General features: G+C 44.8%; 1 protein-coding gene across 1 annotated transcript in view; it reads right to left on the minus strand.

The window, feature by feature from the left end:
* Nucleotides 1-23,251, minus strand: part of DLG2 (discs large MAGUK scaffold protein 2) — a 415,458-nt gene that overhangs the window by 35,459 nt on the left and 356,748 nt on the right. Inside the window, exons 13-14 of the mRNA XM_032219707.1 lie at nt 20,568-20,682; nt 744-789 (exon numbers count right to left, since the gene is read on the minus strand). Of these exons, the coding sequence (XP_032075598.1) occupies nt 744-789; nt 20,568-20,682 (161 nt within the window). The remainder of the gene's footprint in view (nt 1-743; nt 790-20,567; nt 20,683-23,251) is intronic.

Below are 23,251 nucleotides of genomic sequence, written 5' to 3' on the forward strand. Positions count from 1 at the left end.
CCTCTCTCTTTTCTCCCCTTCCTTTCCTTTCCTTTCCTTTCTTTTCTTTCCTTTCTTCTAGCTTTCTAGGAACTCTCAATTATCTTTGCTTACTTTTGCCCCCTAATCAACATGGCATATTTCCCAACCAGAAAGCAACCAAGGCTTTCCCCCCCAACTTCCTAAGAATGAAGAGAGATCTGGATGGAGCCAGATCAGGGCTGGGATTCAGTCGGATCGGACCAGTTCAGGAGAACTGGTAGCTCTGACAATCAGCTGAGAGCGAATCGGTTCTCTCCGACAATCAGGTGGGCTGTCCGCTCGACCTTGCGCTGTCCTTACCTAGATCCTCTCAGCTGAGTAGTGCGGCAGAGCAGATTGCCGCACCTCAGTTGTGCTACTCCCTAAGAAGTAACGTGGAAAGTAAGTTTTGGTAAAACTGTGTGCGCAGCGAAACACGCGCTCACTGAACCGGTTGTTAAATCCGATCACTCAGCTAGATGCATTTTTACTAATAAGGAGAAAGTTTATGGCTGGGATTCTGTTTTCAGGGCAGAGGGGTGAGGGTTGTTTTTTTTTTTTTGAGGTTATACAAAAGTTATGTATAGACATGTGCAGCAAACTGCTATGATCTCAGTAACCGGTTACCTCAACAGCTATGACCTCACCTAATTAGTAGAACCAGTCAGTACCAGGAACTATTGTGTTATGTGAAGCCTCTACCCTGGCTGGGATGGTCTTAAAGATTGACCAGGAGAATGTACCAATGAGATGCTGTTGCTACCTATGCTTTTGCTCTGCTTGTTGAAACTGAATAAAAGCCAAATAAACTCTGCGTAAGGCAGACAGACATTTTGGACACCACCTGCTGTGATGGATTTATGAGACCGACATTTTTGTTGTTGTTGAAAGTGTGGCTTCTAATTGCTGCACATCACCTGGAGTCACTGTTTCTGAGTTCGGCAGCCATATAAAAATTGTTTCATTCATAAGTAAATGCCACCTACGAATGCATCCTTTCCCCCCCTTTTTAAATATAAACATCTGGGGGAAATCAAGCCAAGTGGGGTGATCATAACTTCTGTATGTAGGGTCATTGGCACTCTCTGAGCTTGGTGGTTTTCTTGCAGACATTTCATTACCAAACTAGGTGATATTATCAGTGCTGATGATCCATAGCACTGACGATGTTACTTAGCTGGGTAATGAAACATCTGCAAGAAAACCATCAAAGTCAGGGAGTAGCAAGGACTCCACAGTCCTCCTCCTTCCTCCTCTCTGCAAACCATAATAGTTAGGTAGGATAAAACCAGATGGAAGGAGGGTGGGGGGAATGCTAAAATGGAAACACAGCCCTCGGAGATTTTCAGAAGCTTTAAAAGATCCTAAATCACACAGCTGGAAAGGAATCTCTACGATCACTTCCTGATAGCTTTTAGGCGATGTTGATGTCTCTGCAAACCAGTGGTGGGTTCCAGATCCCGTTCCAACTGGTACGTCCACGTCTTAGCGCCTCCGCGATGCTCCAGCTGTTCCGCAGAGCATTACGCAGGCACTGTACTCGTCATGTGCATGCACGGAAGCGCAGAAGCCTTAAAAGGCAGGTAAGGAGCTCAGGCGGACCCTTTGAAGCACCGTAGCGGAATGGTATCCGGTGTTCCGGGTTGCCTCCGGTACCCCCTACCAGGGCGTAACACCTGCAACCCACCACTGCTGCAAACCCTTTTAATTCTGATAAAGTTGCCTAGTTAGGTAATGAAACATCTGCAGGAAAACAATCAAACTCAGAGAACACCAAGGGCCCCAGTCTCCTCCTTCCACCCTGAGCTACAAACATTCTCTTCTTAATGTCTGCCTGGCAGAGCCACCTACGGAGACCTTTTTCAAAAGGCAGTGTTAGCAGTGGTGGGATTCAGCCGGTTCGCACCTATTTGGGAGAACCGGTTGGTAACTTTCTAAGCAATTCGGAGATCCGGTTGTTGGAAGAAATCTCCTTTTGGGTTTTTTCCCACTTTGCAGGGCTAATCCTGTAAGGAAAGAAGGAAGGAAACATTCTGGAGTTGTTTCTAGCCTAATCTTTATTGCCCTGCTTACAGAAACTGCCTCTCCTGTTAACCCTGATTACATTGCAACAACTAAGGCCAAGCGCCCATTGACGTGAGTGATGTTGAGTTGACCACACCCGCCTAGTCACATGACCACCGAGCCCCGCCTACCCAGCTGGTCATTAGGGCAGAGAATCGGTTGTTAAATTATTTGAATCCCAGCACACTCTTAAGTCTAATTCCCACCCGCTGAGGGAAGCCCCCTCCAAAGGAAAATGCAGCTAACAAACCCACAAACGGATCAATATTTTTCATCCTGGTTCGAAAAACAAACCTATTAAAATGTAATGGGAAGAGTTATTATATGTCGGGTGCCCCCTACCCTCTCCAGATCAGAGCCAATTTGAAATGGAAGGCTGTGGAAATCTTAGCACTTAATCAATAAACTCCTCGGCTGTTGGCTTTAATGGGCAAAAGACAAGCACAATGGAGAATTATAGTTAGGTAGGATAAAACGAGATGGAAGGAGGGGTGGGTGGGGAAATGCTAAAGTGGAAACACAGCCCTCGGAGATTTTCAGAAGCTTTAAAAGGTCCTAAATCACACAGTTCTACAATCACTTCCTGATAGCTTTTAGGCGATGTTTGAAAAAAATATATCTATTCCTATAGCAATTTTTTTTTTAATTTGCAAATAATCATCCGGGCAGAAATAAACCATAAAACAGTTTGCTTGCAGTCAACAGAGTTGGTGGAAAGGAACATTTCATCTTCCCCAAGCCCTTGCGGGAGAGGATAAGGAGGCAGTGATGAAATGGAACATAGAATAAGAAGAGTTGGAAGAGACCTTGGAGGTCTTCTAGTCTGTCTCTCCCCCCCACCCCCGCTCGAGCAGTAGACCCTATCATTTCAGACAAAGTCTCTTTTTTTTGAAATTCTTCAGTGATGGAGCAGCCTGTTCTGACCTAGGCTTCCTCAGCAGCAGGAAGCTGAGTCCTCGTCCCAATAAACCCCTTTTATTTAATTTACAGTGAATTCCTCTCCAGCAAAGTCCTGGCCCACATTTTTACAAGATAGTTCTCAATTACTGACCTTTATCAGGCTTAGAGAGTGGCCAAGCCAATATCTTTCAGATGCTGCAATACTTGTCAAGAATGTAGGAATGAACGCATTATCTCCTGCAAACTCCACTCCCCTTTCGCTCCTCTTTTATTCCCTGTGGGAGGGGCCATTCACCGTCCACCTGTGGCTTTACTCCAAAGTCAACCCTTGTTCCTTAGCTGTTCTCTTCGTATGGCAACTCTGCTCATGTGCCCACTGGGAACAGGCTCCAGCTGTTCTTCTGCCTCACTGATGTCTGACTCCGAAGGCAGTTGATAACTGTCAGACAGCCTTGGCCCCCTCTCTGCCTCTGACACAGAGCCCTCATCAGAGCCTTCCCCAGACTCCAGGACTGGCCCATGTTCCTCCCCAACCTCGTCACTGTCCGAGTCTGCCACCAGCTCTGTTGCCCACTGGCAGACCACAACACAGCCATAACTCCTGAAGGCAAGCTATTCCATTGGTTGATTGTTCTCACAGTTAGGACATTTCTCCTTAGTTCTAGGTTGATTCTCTCCTTCATTAGTTTCCATCCATTGCTTCTCATCTTGCCTTCTGGTGCTTTGGAAAATGTTGACCCCCCTCATCTTTGTAGGAACCTCTCAAAAATTGAAACCGTGCTTTCATGCCCCCCTTAATCCTTCTTTTCATTATATTCATTCTAGATATACCCAATTCCTGTATCCGTTCATCACAACGCAAATTCCATGGCTAATATAAATGCATCTGATTTTGGGGCCCTACGACAGTAGGGGAGGAATTACAATATAATTATATTACATTGATTAAAATAAATGTTTTGTAAGGAATAACATTTGTTTTATCCTGCCTTCATATGCCTGTTACCAGTAGCTGTCAATTTTTTCCTGTTTCATGTTTCGCTAAGCGAAAAGGAAAGCTCATTTACACCTATTGTCCTCGACGTACGACCATCATTACAGTCGTAAATCACAATTGTCATAAAGTGTGTCATCCTGTGACCGACCCGATTTTGCACCTGTCATTAAACAAACCACCTTGGTCTTTAAGCGAATCCAAGGTCATGAAGTAAGCCCATTTTTTGCCAAAAAAACAAAATAAATTGTGGTATTTTGGCAAAAATGTAATAAATAGCAGTCCCATGACCATGGAATGAGGTAAATGGCTATAAATTCTGTGCCCGAAACGTAGTCACTTGACCATGGGGTGGGAGTGGGGGGAAGTATCCATCAGAACTTTGGTCATTAAAAAAGGTCATAAGTACCACTTGGAAGGGGATGTCTATCATGAGAATTGCTTGTAAAATGCGTCTTCCAGGCCATCCAACCTGGTAAGAAGAAGGAAGCCAAAAGAGACAAAATGGTGGCTGGTATTGGACCATCAAAACCCCGCTTCTTTTTTATACGCACAACAAACCAAGCTAAATACAGGTAGTCTCCAATCTACGACACAACTGAGCCCCAAATTTCTGCTGCTAAGCAAGTGAAGAGAAGGACCAGGGAAGACATGATAACAGCCTTCCAATATTTGAGGGGCTGCAACAGAGAGGAGGAGGGGGTCAAGCTATTCTCCAAAGCACCCGAAGGCCAGACAAGGAATAATGGATGGAAACTAAACAAGGGGAGATTCAACCTGGAAATAAGGAGAAATTTTCTGACCGTGAGAGCAATTAAACCCATGGAACAGAAGTTGCCTTCAGGGGAAAGGAGAGGAGGATGGAAGGAAGAGAAAGAGAAGGAGAGATAGTAGGGAAGGAAGAGGAAGTGTGGAGGAGAGGTAAGGGAAGAAGAAAAGGATAAGGAAAGGTGGGCAGAAGGGAGAGTAAGAGAAGGAGAGGAGGGAGGAAGGGAGAAAAAAGAGAAGGAGGGAGAGTAGGAAGGGGAAGAGAGAAGGTAAGAGTAGGAGAGAGGTAAGAGAAGAAAGAAGGGGAAGGAGAGGAGGTAGGAAGGAGGTAGAGAAGGAAGGGAGAGAGATAAGAAAAGAAAGAGAAAATAAGATGATGTACAATAGATGCTTGGGATGGTAAATAATACAACCCAAACTGTACTCTATAATCTCTTAAAGGGAATAACAATAGTATAAGGTTGGCAAAGAAAAAGAATAACCATGTGAATGTTTACCTGGAATTGTATGTATATATAGCACATTAGAGAGAAACAATATTTGGTTATAAATAGCTAATTATAGAAAGGGAAAACACTAACTGCAAAGAAACCAATACGGAACTGCCGTATGATACATGATGGAACTTATTGTTCCTATGTTGTCTTAAGTCATATGTTTGTTCTTGTTGATGTGTTCTTGTTGAGGTGTTTATGTGTGTAAAATAAAAACTTTAAAAAAAAAGAAGTTGCCTTCAGAAGTTGTGGGAGCTTCATCACTGGAGGATGTCAAGAAGAGGCTGAACTCCGAAAGAAACGTCAAAATGTCAAAAAAATTGCTGTAGGATCTCCAGCTTGGGCAGGAGAGTTGGAGTAGATGACCTCAAAGGTCCCCTTCCTTCCAACTCCATTAATCTGTTAAAACAGTTCCTAAGTGAGTTTTGCCTTCTACAATTTTCAGGCCACAAGGGTTATGTGAATCCCTGCCGTTGCGAAGTTAGTAACCCTGTTGTACAGGGAATCTGGCTTCCCTGTTGACGTTTGCTTGTCAGAAGGTCGCAAAAGGGGATCGCCTCTCTCCAGAACCCTACGACCGTCATAAATAGGAGCCAGTTGCCAAGGGCCCAAATTTTGATCACATAACCACAGAGGTTGCTACAACAGTCGTAAGTGTGAAAAAGGGTCCATAAACAGTGGTTGATTCCTACCAGTTCGGACCGGTGCGGCCGAACTGGTAGTGGTTTGGCGGCCTGGGGCGCTGGAACTGGCAGCGACCCAGGCATGCCACACCCCCTGAACTGGTTCTCTTGCTGGTGGCCGCCATCTTGTTTTTTTGCTTCCGCGCATGCGCAGAACAATTTTATTGCACTGCGCATTCACGCGCCGCGCTCCCACGAGTGAAACGGGAGTGCTCACTACCGGAACCTACCCCTGTCCTCAAGTCGCTATTTTCGGTGCTGTTGTAACAGCTGTTCAGTGCTGTTGTAACTTCGAACGCTAAAACTTAACAACATCCTAGAATGCATCTGTAAGTCTTTTGCAAAATTAGCTCCCCCAGATTTGGCCTCCTGAAAGAAGACAGGGTAAAAAGGTGCAATTAATTTACATTTGTTCTTTGCACCTTCCCCCCACCCAAAAAATTAAAAATAAAATAAAAATAAAATTAGGTTGTCTGGCATCCAGACTTAATCCGTAAAAGCTATTTTTTGACTCAAGTTCCCACCAGCTGTTAGCAAAAGGCACTGCGGGAGCTCTATTTTCAGCAGTTCACTAAAGTGCATGTACTGCTGACAGCACCATGTGGGGTATTTATTATTCCGAAAATGGAGTCATTTGAAAACTTTGAGGACCACTTTAAAAAAAAAAATGCATAAAGTATATTAACCCCTACATCTTTCATTGAGAATTCACATGCTGAACATTAGGAAGGAAAGTATCTATCTATCTATCTATCTATCTATCTATCTATCTATCTATCTATCTATCTATCTATCTATCTATCTATCTATCTATCTATCATCTATATCTATCTATCTATCTATCTATCTATCTATCTATCTATCTATCTATCTATCTATCTATCTATCTATCATCTATATCTATCTATCTATCTATCTATCTATCATCTATCTATCATCTATCTATCTATCTATCTATCTATCTATCTATCTATCTATCTATCTATCTATATCAATCAATCATCAATCATCTATCTATCTATCATCTATCTATCTATCTATCTATCTATCTATCTATCTATCTATCTATCTTCTAGCTATCTAGCTATCATCTATCTAGCTATCATCTATCTATCTATATATCTACCTACCTACCTACCTACCTACCTTGTATGATTTTTATGTTCTGTATTTTGTTTGTTTTTTCTCCCCTCCCTTGAATTGTGAGCCGCCCTGAGTCCCCTCAGGGAAAAGGGCGGCATACAAATAAAGTAATCTAATCTAAATCTAATCTAATCTACCTACCTATCATCTATCTATCTATCTATCTATCTATCTATCTATCTATCTATCTATCTATCATCTATCTATGATCTATCTATCTATCTATCATCTATCTATCATCTATCTATCATCTATCAATCAATCTATCAATCTATCAATCTATCTATCTATCAATCTATCATCTATCTATCTATCATCTATCTATCTATCTATCTATCTATCTATCTATCATCTATCTATGATCTATCTATCTATCTATCATCTATCTATCATCTATCTATCTATCATCTATCTATCTATCATCTATCTATCATCTATCAATCAATCAATCTATCTATCTATCAATCTATCATCTATCTATCTATCTATCATCTATCTATCTATCTATCTATCTATCTATCATCTATCTATCTATCTATCTATCTATCTATCTATCTATCATCTATCTATCTATCTATCTATCTATCATCTATCATCTATCTATCTATCTATCATCTATCTATCTATCTATCTATCTATCTATCTATCTATCTATCTATCTATCTATCTATCTATCATCTATCTATCTATCAATCTATCTTCTATCTATCTATCTATCTATCTATCTATCTATCTATCTATCTATCATCTATCAATCAATCTATCTATCAATCTATCATCTATCATCTATCTATCTATCTATCTATCTATCTATCTATCTATCTATCTATCTATCTATCTATCATCATAATCTATCATCACTTTATCTATCTCTACCTACCTACCTGCCTACCTACCTACCTATCATCTCTGTATCTGTCTCTTCTATCTGTCTCATCACTCTAGCTAGCCTAGCTCATATATATATACTGTGTGTGTGTGTGTGTTGTGTATGAGAAAGAGAGACAGAGAGAGAAAGAGAGAAAGAAAGAGGGAGGGGGGAGAATAGATAGATAGATTATCTATCATCTCTCTACCTTTTCTCTCTCTCTCATATACATACATACCCCCCCACACACGAATGAGATAGCTAGAGAGAGATGAGATAGATAAAAGAGAGATACAGAGATGATAGATAGATAGACAGGTAGAGATAGATAGATAGATAGATAGATAGATAGATAGATAGATTGATTGATTTACTGTAAATAAATATCCTTTCTGTTACAGCTATAAAATCTGCTTTATAAATCCCCTTCAGGTGACCTTCCCAGTTCAAGATTAAATAGAATAACAGAGTTGTAAGGGATCTTGGCGGTCTCCTAGTCCAACCCACTGCTCAGGCAGGAGACCACATATCAATTCAGTCAAAGGGCTGTCCAGTCTCTTCTTGAAAACCTCCAGTGATGGAGCACCCTTAAGTGGTGCTCTGGAGGCAAGCTGTTCCACTGATCAATTGTTCTAACTGTCAGGTAATTCCTCTTTAGTTCTAGGCTGCTTCTCTCCTTGATTAGTTTCTATCCTTCGCTTCTTGTCCTGCCTTCTGCCTGCTTTGATCATAATGTAATAAAATAAAAAGACACGACAGCTTTCAAAAAATCTGTGATGGATGCTGCATTCCTGACGTTGGTAATATTCAAGAACAAATCTGCTATGACACGAGAGCTTTAGGTTGGAACAGAGAAGGTTGTTACAGCCAGTCCTTGAGTTACAACGTAAAGTCCCGCAGTTAAGTTTGTAAGTTGGGACAGCTGTCAAGTAGGTGACGATCAGGGGTGGGTTTCAGGCAGTTCGCGGCGATCCCCGTGAACCGGTTGGTCGGCGAACCCGGAAGTAAGTAACTTCCGGGAACGCCGAAGGATCCACCCGCCCGCGTTTCTTACCCGGTTTTGACAAGTTCTGCGCTTCCACGCATGCGCAGAACGCATACAGCGCCTGCGCGATCCTCCAGGAGCAGCTGGAGCATTGCACAGGCGCTAGTACGCATGCGTGCACTGCGCGCGTGCACGAGGACGCCGCCGGCCCCGTTCCAACCGGTTCGGCGAGAAACCCACCCCTGGTCACGATGCAACCAGACCTGATTTTACAATCTTTTTCATGGCCGTCATTAAGTCCATGTGACAGTTGTTAAGCACACTCTGTTGTTAAGCAAATGCTGCGGTCATTAAGCGATGCCCTGGTTCCTAAGTCAACCTTGAGGCAGCATCTCAAGAAGATACAGCGCTTACTTTCATTTCTCCCAGGCCTTTCTCCCTTCGCTCCCATTCCCCACAGTTCACGGCAGTCTATCACCGCATAGCAACAAAGCACAAGTGAGGATAAGGTGGCGGCGGACATTAACTGACATTTGACATAGTTTTGAATCGTCAGTAAATGACACGTCGAGGACTTGTCCTCATCAGAAAGTGGCAAATTGGGGGTTCCACCACAAAACCGCGGTCGACTAAAGCGCGCTTGACGAAACCGCGTACCTGACGTCATCACAGCGCGACGAAAAAAGCACGCTGTGAGCGCTAAAGCTAAAATTAACCCCTAAACCTAAACCTAACCCCCCGAAACCTAATCCTAACCCTAACCCTAACCCTTAACCTAACCCTAAACCTAACCCTAAACCTAACCCTTAACCTAACGCTAAACCTAACGCTAACCCTTAACTTAACCCTAAACCTAACCCTAACGCTTAACCTAACCCTAACCCTAACCCTAACCCTTAACCTAACCCTAACCCTAAACCTAACCCTTACCTTAACGTGAATCGGCTTGCTTTCAAAGCGCTTTTTAAAGCGCCCTTTTTTCTCCGCGGTCGCTGTTGTCGCACTGCTGATGACGTCAGGTATGCGCTTTAATCGGGCGCGCTTTAGTGGACCGCGGTTTTGTCGTGCCCCGAAATTGGGGACTACTTGTCCTGAATCTATTCTGTCCTGATACAAACAGTTAAGTGGATTTTTTTCCCGTCAGAAAAATTATGAGCCCCTAGGCACTTTCTGCTAAACAAAGCATGAAGTTTCCCCCTTAACCATGTTTAGGAGACATGATCTCATGCTACAACCTTTTGTCTCATCCTCAGCTCACTATGGAGACAACCTAGATTCATCCTTTGGCTGTTCCAGTTTTAAACGAGTGTTTTCTATCTTCTCTCAACATATCTTGGTGTAAAATCGATGGTGGTGAGAACGAAGCTAGAGCTGGAATCGACTGAGCAGCTAGTGATTGATTGAAAGCACTGACAGCACATCCTTCTCATTCATTAGTACCTGCCCGTCAAAGGCCAGGGTGGCTGAAGAAACCAGAATATGGTTTCTGTAGATACACCTGTCCAGGTAATGCTGCGCCCACCCTTTGCAAAGCATCATTCAGGCCATACCAATGTTTCTTATACATACTGCTATACTGGCCTTCTGAAACACCATTCTATTTATCATTGTATGATATCTTAAAAGCCTGCTGGTTCGAATTCAACTCTGAAATGAAAATATTGTTCATTCTATCTAGAGGAGAGGAGAGGAGAGGGAAGGAAGGAAGGAAGGGAGGGAGGGAGGGAGGGAGGTGTGGAGAGTAGAGTAGAGTAGAGTAGAGTAAGAAGGAGAAGGGGAAAGGGGAAAAAGAAAAGGAGAGTAGATGAGAGGAGAAGAAGAGAAGAGAAGAGAGAAGGGGTGAGCAGAAGGAAAAAGAGAAGAGAGGACAAGAGAAGAGAAGAGAGAAGGGGAGGAGAAGGAAGAAGAGGGGAGGGAAGGAAGGAAGGAGAGAGGGGAGGAATGGAGCGTGCAGTACAGTAGAGAGGAGTAGGATGGAGAAGGGGGAAGGGAAGGGGAGAAGGAAAGCAGAGTAGATGAGAGGAGGAGAAAAGAAGAGAAGAGAGAAGGGGTGAGGAGAAGGAAAAAGAGAAGAGAGGAGAAGAGAGAAGGGGTGAGGAGAAGGAAAAAGAGAAGAGAGGAGAAGAGAGAAGGGGTGGAGAAGGAAAAAGAGGAGAGGAGAGGGAAGGAAGGAAGGAGAGAGGGGAGGAATGGAGAGCACAGTACAGTAGAGTAGAGTAGGATGGAGAAGGGGGAAGGGAAGGGAAGAAGGAAAGCAGAGTAGACGAGAGGAGGAGAAGAGAAGAGAAAAGGGGTGAGGAGAAGAGGAAAGAACAGAGGAGAGGGAAGGAAGGAGAGAGGTGAGGAGTGGAGAGTCCAGTCCAGTCCAGTCCAGTAGGAAGGAGAAGGGGAAAGGGGAGGGAAGAAAGAAAGGAGAGGAGATGAGAGGAGAGGAGAAGAAGAGAGGAGAAGAGAGAAGGGGTGAGGAGAAGAAAAAAGAGGACAAGAGAAAAGAAAAGGGGTGAGGAGAAGGAAGAAGAGAAGAGAGAAGGGGTGAGGAGAAGGAAAAAAAGGAGAGGACAAGAGAAGAGAGAAGGGGGAGGAGAAGGAAGAAGAGGAGAGGAGAGGATAGGGAAGGAAGGAAGGAAGGAAGGAAGGAAGGAAGGAGAGAGGGGAGGAGTGGAGAGTGCAGTACAGTAGAGTAGGAAGGAAAGGGGAGAGAGAAGGGAAGAAGGAAAGGAGAGTAGATGAGAGGAGAAGAAGAAAAGAGAAGAGAGAATGGGTGAGGAGAAGGAAGAAGACGAGAGGAGAGGAGAAGAGAAGCCAGTTTGGTCTAGTGGTTATGACAGTGTTCTTATCATTGTCCCAAATCATGTGTGTCCCAGTCACATGATCAAAATTTGAGTGCTTGGCAATCAACATGTATTTACAATGGCTGCAGCATCCTGGGATCACATGGTTGACATTTGCAATCTTCCTAGCCAGCTTCCAACAAGCAAAGTCCCTGGGGGAAGCCAGATTCACTTAACAACTGTGTTATTAACTCAACCACTGCAGTGATGGAGCAAAACTCACTTAAGAGATGTCTCACTTAAGAGATGCCTCACTTAGCAGCAGAAATTTTGCGCTCAATTGTGGCCGAAAGTTGAGGGCTACCTGTATACTGCATACTCCTCTGATGACCCAAGGACTGGAGCCTGAGTCCTAAGTCATGGTGAAAAATCAGCACCATGGAAAGCTCCCCAATACACAGAGAGGTTGCCTTAGCACAGAAGGAAAGCTTATGAAGCTTAGACCAGTGTTTCTCAACCTTGGCAACTTTCAGGAGGGTGGACTTCAACTCTCAGAATTCCCCAATTAGCATGCCTGAGCTGTAATGCCTTCGTAAGACCCCACCTGGGATATTGAATCCAGTTCTGGTCATCACAATACAAAAGAGACGTCGAGACTCTAGAAAGAGTACGGAGAAGAGCAACAAGGATGATTAGCGGAGCTGTAGGCTAAACCAGGGGTCCTCAACACCCAGTCCATGGCTTGTCAGAAACCCAGCTACGCAAACAAGCAAAGCCCCATCCACAGGATGCCAGCGGCATGCAAAACCACACCCTTCCAGTCCATGGAAAAACCTCTCTCCATGGAATCAATCCATGGTGCCACTGGGCTAAACCATACCCTGAAGATTTGCAGGAAATGGATATGTCTAGTCTCATGAAGGGAAGGGCCAGGGGTGACATGATAGCAGTGTTCCGATATTTATGGGATTGCCCCAAAGAAGAGGGTGTCAAGCTATTCTCCAAAGCACCTGACAGCAGGACAAAAAGCAACAGATGGAAACTAATCAAAGAGAGAAGCAAACTAGAAGAAAGAAGAAATTTCCCAACAGTGAGAACAATTAACCAGTGGAACAACTTGCCTCCAGAAGTTGGGGGGGGGGCTCCAACACTGGACGTTTTGAAGAAGAGATTGGACAGCCATTCATCTGAAATGGTATAGGGCTCCCTGCTTGAGCAGGGGGTTGACTAGAAGACCTCCCTTCCAACTCTGTTATGCTGTGAGCAGTTGCAGGAACTGGATATGTCTAGTTTAATGAAAAGAAGGACTAGGGGAGACATGATAGCAGTCTTCCAATATCTCAGGGGTTGCCACAAAGAAGAGGGAGTCAAGCTATTCTCCAAAGCACGAGAGGGCAGGACAAGAAGCAATGAGTGGAAACTAATCAAGGAGAGAAGTAACTTAAAACTAAGGATAAATTTCCCAACAGTGAGAACAATTAATTAGTGAAATGACTTGCCTTCAAAAAGTTAGACCGGTCGAGAGCTGAGGATGTCACCTAGCTTAGTTTGGTAATTAAAGTTTGGTAGTTGAAGTTCGGTTGCAGGAATTTGGGTATGTCTAATTTAATGAATATAAGGATGCGGTGACTCAGGGGATAAGATGCTGAGCTTGTCGATCAGAAGATTGGCAGTTCGAATCCCTAGAGCCGTGTAACGGAATGAGCTGCCATTACTTGTCCCAGCTTCTGCCAACCTAGCAGTTCAAAATCTTGTAAAAATGCAAGCAGAAAAAAAGGGACCACCTTCGGTGGGAAGGAAACAGCGTTCCGTGCGTCTTCGGTGGTTAGTCATGCCGGCCACATGACCACAGAGACGTCTTCGGACAGAACTGGCTCTTCGGCTTTGAAACGGAGATGAGTACCGCCCCCTAGAGTCGGGAATGATTAGCACATATGTCCGAGGTGAATCTTTACCTTTTTACTTAGTTAAAGTTCGGTTGCAGGAATTTGGGCATGTCTCATTTAATGAAAAGAAGGACATGGGGTGGTAGGATACCAGTCTTCCAATATTTGAGGGGCTGCCCCAAAGAATAGGGAGCCAAGCTATTCTCCTAAGCACCTGAAGGAAGCACAAGAAGCAATGGATGGAAACTAATCAAGGAGAGAAGCAACTTAGAACAAAGGAGAGATTTTTCGACTGAACAATTAATCAGTGGCTTTCCCTGTGGGTGCTCCATCACTGGAGGTTTTTAAGAAGATATTGGACAACCATTTTTGTGAAATGATATAGAATCTCTATAGGAAGGAGGAAAGGAAGGGGGAAAGGAAGGAGAGAAGGAGAAAAGAAAGGAGGGAAGGAAGGAAGGAGGGAAGGAAGGAGGGAAGGAGAGAAGGAGAGAAGGGGAAGGAGGGAGGGAAGGAAGGGGAGTAGGAGAGAAGAAACGAGGGAAGGAAAGAGGGAGGGAGGGAAGAAGAAGTAGGACCGTTGTAAGATAAGATGGATCTATGGGATGTTAAAAAAGCAATCTTCAAGTATATTGTCAACAGTAGGGAAAAATTGTTATAAATACATATTATTAATAACAGTTATGAGATCATATAATTGTGAATGTATATATGAAATTGATAAAATAAAATAAAAAATGATATAGAATCTCCTTCTTGGGCAGGGGGTTGGACTGGAAGACCTCCAAGGTCCCTTCCAACTCTGTCGTTCTGTTAAGATTGAGAAACTTGGCTTTAGACAGATTCTCCCAAAGTTTGTTTGCCTTACCCCCTCAATAGGCAGTTTTCAGTTAATCATGTTCTGCTCTACTAAATGCTTTCAAGAACCACTGCTGATTAATTGTCCTGACCCTCCCCATCCACCACCAGCCAAAATAACACAATTAATCTTCCCTCTAAACTTTTTGGCAGTGTTTTCCGCCCAACTGGGTCCTCTCCTTCCCCTCTCCCTGTCATGCTGACATATTCTTAAAAGCCCGGGCTTAATTGGATCTGTGTAAGGTCATCAAATGAATTAGTTCCACCATGAGCGAAATCATCACTGCAGGGAAAAAAAGGTGATGCTGGGGGGGAAATTGCCTTCCCTCCATCCCTAATCATCAAGGTGCTTGAACCAAAGAAGCAGCAGAAGGGACGTGTCTTTCCAAATGAAAGCATGGGAAGAGATATTAGAATAGAATAGAATAACAGAGTTGGAGGGGACCGTGGAGGTCTTCTAGTCCAGTGTTTCCCAACCTTAGCAACTTGAAGATGTCCGGACTTCAACTCCCAGAATTCCCCAGCCAGCATTCGCTGGCTGGGGAATTCTGGGAGTTGAAGTCCAGACATCTTCAAGTTGCTAAGGTTGAGAAACACTGTTCTAGTCCAACCCCCTGCCTAGGAAACCACACACTACTTCAGACAAATGGTTATCCAACATCTTCTTAAAAGCCTCCAGTGATTCGCTCAACAATGGTGGCAAGAAAAGTCATAAAATGGGGCAAAACTCACTTAACAAATGACCCACTTAGCCATTGTAACTTTGAAGGATCACTACCTGTAGAATTCTAAAATCATAGAAGTAGTACGGTTACTTCTCTGAATTATAAAATTTGGTTATCTAGTCCAACCTCTTATAGCCCTTCTACAACCCATTATATTTTAATAGAATGGAATAATAATAGGAATAGGAATAGGAATAGCAATAGCAACAGCAGTTAGACTTATATACCGCTTCATAGGGCTTTCAGCCCTCTCTAAGCGGTTTACAAAGTCAGCATATTGCCCCCAACAACAATCTGGGTCCATCCGTCCTTCGGAAGGATGGAAGGCTGAGTCAACCCTGAGCCGGTGAGATTTGAACAGCCGAACTGCAGAACTGCAGTCAGCTGAAGTAGCCTGCAGTGCTGCATTTAACCACTGTGCCACCTCGGCTCTTTGGAAGGAGGAGGAAGGAGGTCTTCTAATCCAACCCCTTGCTTAGGCAGGAAACCCTACACCACTTCAGACAAATGGTTATCCTACATCTTCTTTAAAACTTCCAGTCTTGGAGCATTCACAACTTCTGGAGGCAATTTCTGTTCTGTTCCACTGATTAATTGTTCTTTTTTTAATTAATTTTTATTACTAATTTTGATTAATTGTTCTCATTGTCACGAAATTTCCCCTTAGTTCTAGGTTGCTTCTCTCTCTGATTAGTTTCCACCCATTGCTTCTAGCCCTGCCTTCAGGTGCTTTGGAGAATAGCTAGACTCCCTCTTCTTTGGGGCAACCCCTGAGATATTGGAAGACTGCTATCATGTCTCCCCTAGTCCTTTTTTTCATTAAACTAGACATATCCAGTTCCTGCAACCGTTCTTCATATGTTTTAGCCTCCAGTCCTCTAATCATCTTTTCTTCAGCTCTTCTCTTCAGTCTTTCTAGAATCTCAACATCTTTTTCACATCGTGGCGACCAAAACTGGATGCCGTATTCCAAGTGTAGCCTTGCCAAGGCCTTATAAAATGGTATTAACACTTCACATGATCTTGACTCTATCCCTCTGTTTATGTGATGTATATTGAAGGGGCAATAGAGCTAAATGTATTAGGGAGAGTTAGACCATAAGGAAGGCTGAATGCTGTAGAATGGATGCTTTCAAGTTCTGGAGTTTGAGAAGATTCTTTTTTTAAAAAAATTATTGTCTAAAATATAGAAAAAGAAAAAAAGAAAAGAAACTAGGAAATTAAGGAAAGGAAATTCAATGGTGAAAAAAGTAAGGTTCTACAGTTAGGTGGTACCTCGCGCAATAGTAACAGGTTAAGCGCTGCCAACAGATGGACTATCTCTAGGAATCACAATCCTTTCCCAAGCTGTGTTCTAATATTTGAGAAGCTGCCATAAAAAAGAGGAGGTCAAACTATTCTCCAAAACACCCGAAGGCAGGACAAGAAGCAATGGAGGGAAACTAATCAAGGGGGGAAGCAACCGAGAACTAAGGAGAAATTTCCTGACAACAGAACAATTAAATCAGTGGAAGGATTTGCCTTGAGAACTTGTGGGAGCTCCAACATTGGAGATTTTTAAGAAAGGATCGGACAATCATTTGCCTGAAATGGTATAGGCCTGGGTTTCCTGCTGGCGTATTATTTTTAGTCCTTACAATCCAGAAAGCAAATATGGACAATAACCCTGTTTGAGTTGCACTAGAACAGGAGTCACCAACTTTCTGGATCTCAGGGACCACTGCATTTATCATTTTAAATCCCACGGGCCACTAATGGGATCTGCCTAATGACCGGCTGGGTGGGCGTGGCTAGGTGGGCATGTGACTGGGTGGACATGGCCAACTTGATGTCACTCACATCAAGAGTTGCCTCACCAGCCTCTACTCGCCCCTCCCCTCCCAGGCGCTCCTCGCCTCCCTTCCCGGGCTCCTTAGGACCCCAACAGGAAGCGGTTGTTGGAGCTAAGCAGCCACCAGGAGAAAGAGTTGGCAAAACAGCTCAGTTCAAATTGGATCTGGCCGAGAAGGAGGCTCAGCAGAAGCACCTCACTGAGGACTAGGAGCATAGGCTTTCCCAGCAGAGGGAAGACCTGCGGGAGTGCAAGGCCAGGTGCCAGCGCCTGGAGGCTCAGCAGGCTGAGATGGTCAGCCAGTTCCAGGCCATGATGCAGTCCCACTGGAACGAGGCCCTCCGGCTCTTCGCCACCAGCGGTGCTTCCCTCCAGCCTTCGCCCAAAGGCCCCCACCAGGAGGCCGAAGCAGACCCCAAGTCAGAATTTCTGCCCCCTCGACCCAAACAAAAGGACCCCAAAGGGGGAGACTCTCTCCAGTAACGCAGGCATTCATTAGACATATTGGCTCATGGACCCCTGATTTTGTGCAATATAAAAAATGCAAATAATTTTTCTGTGGACCACCAACATTTTCTCATGGACCACCAGTTGGTGACTGCTGCTCTAGAATGTTACCTTTACTTCTCTGTTCTGAAGTTATTCTGTGCCCACTGCCCTCCTTATAGTTTGACACGTGTAACACATGTGTGAACCTACACAATTTAAAAGTTTCTGCCTTTGTTGCGCTGAGAGCCTCTCTATTTTTAGTTCTGTTTCCCCCTCTGCAGCTAAATTCTATGCGTTCTCCGTTATAACGATTCACTTTGTCCCCTGAATTAGTGCAATATAAAAAAAATGCAAATAATTATTCTGTGGACCACCAAAGTTTTCTCACAGGCCACCAGTGGTGCAGGGACCAGCTGTTGGTGACAGCTGCACTAGAAGACCTCCAAGATCCTGTCCAACTCTATTATTCCATTATTCTGCTTTCTAGAACTATGCCTCCGGGGAGGAAAATGTTCTTTTCTATCTGGCTGTACTTTTCTATCTCGCCGTACCACACTCCCCACTCAAGGGAAATTAAGATCCTTTAATTTATAGAAACAGAGCTAGAGGGAACGATTTTAGGCCATTGAGTTCAGCATCCTACACAGCGAAGGAAGTGCAGATACAAGCATTATGTCTACCTAACTCCTGCTTAACACATCTCAAGAAAGTGGGTCCACCAATTCTCAGGATAATTGCTTCCACTTTTACTGCTAGAAATTTCTCGTAGAATCAGCCAGCTTCTGGCTCTATCAATTAAACGATGTCATTTATCAACAGGCTCCGTTGGTCATAGTGCCTACCCTCTGGAAGAATATTGCCCCAGAGATCTGTATGGTTTCCACCCTGATGAAATTCTGTAAACCACTGAAAACTTATGTTGTGGTCTGTGGGTTGCTGGTCCCTCCAGCAGCTGAAACAGAGGAGGGGGTGGCCGTGTGGGAGTCAGGGTCAGCCTCAAGGCAACCTGTGAGTTCCGAGGGGGAAGAGGGAATGGAGCTAGCGGAGAGAGAAAGACAGAGGTGGAGCCTGGGCCGTCTGTCAGCCCTCAGATGGAGAGTCAACAGTCCCCAGGTCTGGAGGTAGCTGATGAGGAAGAGGAGGAACAGCTGGGTCCAGTGCCTGACATGTGGATGCACAGAAGACAGAGGAGAGGAGAACAGTGGAAATCCATGGGCTGGTCCTTGGGATGGAAGAGCCACCGCTGCCAGCAAAGCCCCACCCTAGCTCAGGGAATACAAAACAGGGGGGAGAGAGATGAATAAATGTGGCAGAGAACTATTCATCTCCCAGCCAGCCGGACTTGTTCGCCTGCGTTGATAGAGAAACTTTTTGCTGGGGCTGCCGGCACTCCTAATTAAAGGAATCTCTGAGTTCCCTTCAGAGAGTTTGTCTTGTTTGAGGAAGTCGGTCAGAACAACAATGTTAGGAGAGGATACAGGTAGTCCTTGAATTAAAACTAGAATTGGAACCAAAATTTCTATCGCTAAGTAAAGTCGTGGTTAAATGAACCGTGTCTGATTTTACAACCAATTTTTGCCACGGTTAAGGGACTCACTACGGTTGTTAAGGGAATCAAGTGGTTGTTAAGCAAATCTTGTTTTCTGCGTTGACTGTGTCTCAAAGCACTTTATTTTCAAGAAGCAACTGGACTTTCTGGTTTTTCTGTAAAGACGTTTCGCTTCTCATCCAAGAAGCTTCTTCAGCTCTGACTGGATGGTGGGGGAATGGAAGGATTTATACTCCTTGCAGGCAGCTGGTCATTTGCATCCTTTTAGAGGGTCGCTGAGGCCACTTGGAGGTTTGACTGCATCCTCAGGGTCACCTGAGTGGCACAAATAGGTGTGGCGCCTTCTCGGAGCTGCTGGGGGGGGGAACTGTGTTGTAGGTCTGCACTTCCTGCGGGATGTTTTCTGCCCTGTGTCTCTTTGCTGTTCAGTACCAGCGCAGGCTGTTGTGGATGGTTCCTAGAGTCTGCAATTTTTCTGGAAATCCAAACTTTGCAGACTGCAGGAACCGTTTGCGCTTCAGTTCGGAGTGCGGACGGCACAGAGTCATCCCTGTGTTGGTGAGGACCAGAGGTGGGTTCCTATCGGTTCGCACCTATTCGGTAGAACTGGTTTGTCAAATCTACCGAGCCGGTAAGAAGAGGTTCCACCAGTGGACCCGGAAAGCAGGCCACACCTACAGAAGAGGTTCCAAATTTTTTTGAAACCCACCACTGATGGGGATACAGGACAGAGGGCATCCTACAGGAAGCACAGCTCTGTAGCATGGTCCTTCCATCCAGGGGTGGGCTGCTATGGGGTCACCCGGGGTCGGGACAACCCGTAGCTAACATTATGGCCAGTTCGGGGAACCTCCAAATCTCACTCCTGGCTGGCCCTGCCCCATGCCCTGAGTCTCCGTGCGGCCCGTTTTGAATGCCATGTAAGGGCAGGGCCCGCATGGAGGCTTAGGGAGGGGGAAAAATGGGCCTCCCGAAAGTTTCAGAAGGCCGGAAATGGGCCTGTTTCCGGCCTTCAGAAAGCCTCTGGATCCTGGGGGAAGCAAAAAGCCCCCCCCCCTCGCCGTGGTACAGGAGGCCAAGTAGGCCACGCCCAGCGAGCAACCGGGCAGAGAACCTGTTCTTGAAATTTTTGAAGCCCACCCCTGCTTCCATCAGTTCCAGGGGGGCTCCACACCCATATGCTTTGCCCAGGTGACCCTGAGGACACAGGCAAACAAACAGGTGGCTAACTTAACAATTGTAGTGATTCACTTAACAACTGTGGCAAGGAAGGTCGTAAAATGGGGCAATGCTCACTTAACAGCTGTCTCACTTAGCAACATACATTTTGGGCTCAGTTGGGGATGTAAGTTGAGGACTACCTATAATAACTCAAGGGGAAAGGTTGACACTTCTTTGTTCGTTCGATTATGTTTCCTGTTTAAACAACAGCCTTTTCCAGTTCTTTCCGACCCCTTTCTACAACTTCAAAAAGAAATCGAAGAAGACGGCACGCCATTTTGGATGTAGTTTCCACCCGACATGGATCACTGGCCGATGGCAGCATTTGGTCCGCCTACCTGACATAGAGAGAACGCTTTTGATTGGTTCGCAGGGAGCCTGACCCGGAACTCATGCTGTGATTCATCATCTGTTCGCGCAGATCATGGATTTTGGCCTCAAATCGAGCGTACTCTGTAAAGCAAACAAACACACCAACTTTAAAACCCTTTTTAAATAAATCGATTTATCATTTTATATGGATTTGGGATGGGGTGGCTCAGGGGCAAAGACATTGAACTTGTCGATCAGAAAGGTCGGCAGTTCGGCGGTTCGAATCCCTTGTGCTGCGTAATGGAGTGAGCTCCCATTACTTGTCTCAGCTTCTGCCAACTTAGCAGTTCGAAAGCATGTAAAAATGTAAGTAGAAAAATAGGGACCACCTTTGGTGGGAAGGTAACAATGTTCTGTGCGCCTTTGGCATTTAGTCATGCCGGCCACATGACCACGAAGACGTCTTCAGACAGCGCTGGCTCTTCGGCTTTGAAACGGAGATGAGCACTGCCCCCTAGAGTCGGGAACGACTAGCACATATGTGCGAGAGGAACCTTTGCCTTTACCAATGGATTTAGTTATACCTCTAATGGTGTTCGGGAACATCTGTGCTTGAAGAAGATGAAATAACATGACAGCAAATTTCTCACTTCTGAAATTAGCAAAAATTAACTGTCTTCTTCTAAGGTGCTTTCGGATTACATAATCTAGCCTAAAGCTCAAGTACAGGTAGTCCTCGATTTACAACAGTTTTGTTTAGTGACCGTTCAAAGCTACTCTGGCATTGAAAAAAGTGTCTTATGACCGTGTTTCACTCTTACGACCAGTCTATGCCCCATGGTCATGTGATCAATATTCAGAGGCTTGTGATCTGACTCATAATTATGACGGGTTGCAGTGTCCCACGGTTACGTGGTCGCCTTTTCCTTCTACAAACCAAGTCCATGGGGAAGCGAGATTCACTTAACAACCATGTTCCTCACTTATCAATGGCAGTGATTCACTCAACGACGGGGGCAAGAAAGGTCGTCAAATGGAGCAAAACTCACTTAACAAATGAATCATTTAGCCACTGTGACTTTGAATGATCGCTAAATGAACTGTTGTAAGTTGAATTATGTAGAATTATAAAATCATAGACTTAGAAGTTGTACCATTACTTCTGTGAATTATGAAATCAGCAATTTGGTTATCTAGTCCAACCTCTTATAGCCCTCGTAAATCGCCATGCATTTTCATTCATTTTCCGTTTTGAGACCTCTGAAAGACAAATTGTCTCTAAAATTAAGAGAACCATCAAGATGTTTCTCCTAAGGTTGACTGAAATCTAATCTGAAATCTAATCTATGCAGCCACGCGAGCGATTGTGGGTGCACCTCGGTACACCCACGTTACGCCTATCCTCCGCGAGCTGCACTGGCTACCGATTGGTCTCCGGATACGCTTCAAGGTGCTAGTCGTCACTTATAAAGCCCTTCATGGTATTGGACCTGGGTACTTGAGAGATCGCCTGCTGCCGATTACCTCCCAAAGGCCGATTAGATCTCTGCGGGGAGTTCGTTCCAAAAGGCGGGAGAAGCCACAGATTAGGCCTCCTCCGGGTTCCATCTACTGGCCAATGTCATCTGGCTACTACCCGGAGGAGCGCCTTCTCTGTGGCTGCTCCAGCCCTTTGGAACGAACTCCCCGCAGAGATTCGGACCCTCACCTCTCTCCAGGCTTTCCGCAAAGCCGTTAAAACCTGGCTGTGCCGGCAGGCCTGGGGTTGACGAGTTCCCTTCCCCACTCGAATTGTGTGACTGTTGACTGTCTTTTTAAATTCTCTTTGTACCTTGTTTGTTGTATTCCCTTCTTGTTTAACCCCCCCACCCTTGGGTTTGTTAGCCGAGTCCCTCCGGGAATAGGGCGGCATATAAATACAATAAACCTTATAACCTTATTCTCTAGCTGCACCCCACTATATCTGAATAGAATAGAATAGCAGAGTTGGAAGGGACCTTGGAGGTCTTCTAGTCCAACCCCCTGCTTAGGCAGGAAACCCTACACCCCTTCAGACAAACATCTTCTTAAAAACTTCCAGTATTGGAGCATTCACAACTTCTGGAAGCAAGTTGTTCCACTGTTTAATTGTTCTCACTGTCAGGAAATTTCTCCTAAGTTGCTTCTCTCCTTGATTAGTTTCCACCCACTGCTTCTTGTCCTACCCTCTGGTGCTTTGGAGAATAGCTTGATTCCCTCTTCTTTGTGGCAACCCCTGAAATATTGGAAGACTACTATCATGTCTCCCCTAGTCCTTATTTTTACTAAACTAGCCATGCCCAGTTCCTGCAACCGTTCTTCAAATGTTTTAGCCTCCAATCCTCTAATCCTCTTTCTTGCTCTTCTCTGCACTCTTTCTAGAGTCTCCACATCTTTTCTACATCGTGGCGACCAAAACTGGATGCCGTATTCCAAGTGTGGCCTTACTTGGAGGGTTTTTTTCTAGGTATAGGAGGGTTTTTGTGCTCTCTCAGCTTGGTTGTTTTCTTGCAGACATTGGATTACCCAAACTAGGTAACGTCATCAGTTCAGCGGTTCAAATCTCACCGGCTCAAGGTTGACTCAGCCTTCCATCCTTCCGAGGTGGGTGAAATGAGGATCCAGACTGTGGGGGCGATATGCTGACTCTGTAAACCGCTTAGAGAGGGCTGAAAGCCCTATGAAGCGGTAT

This window comes from Thamnophis elegans, chromosome 6 (assembly GCF_009769535.1).
Source record: "Thamnophis elegans isolate rThaEle1 chromosome 6, rThaEle1.pri, whole genome shotgun sequence".
NCBI classification, from domain to species: domain Eukaryota; kingdom Metazoa; phylum Chordata; class Lepidosauria; order Squamata; family Colubridae; genus Thamnophis; species Thamnophis elegans.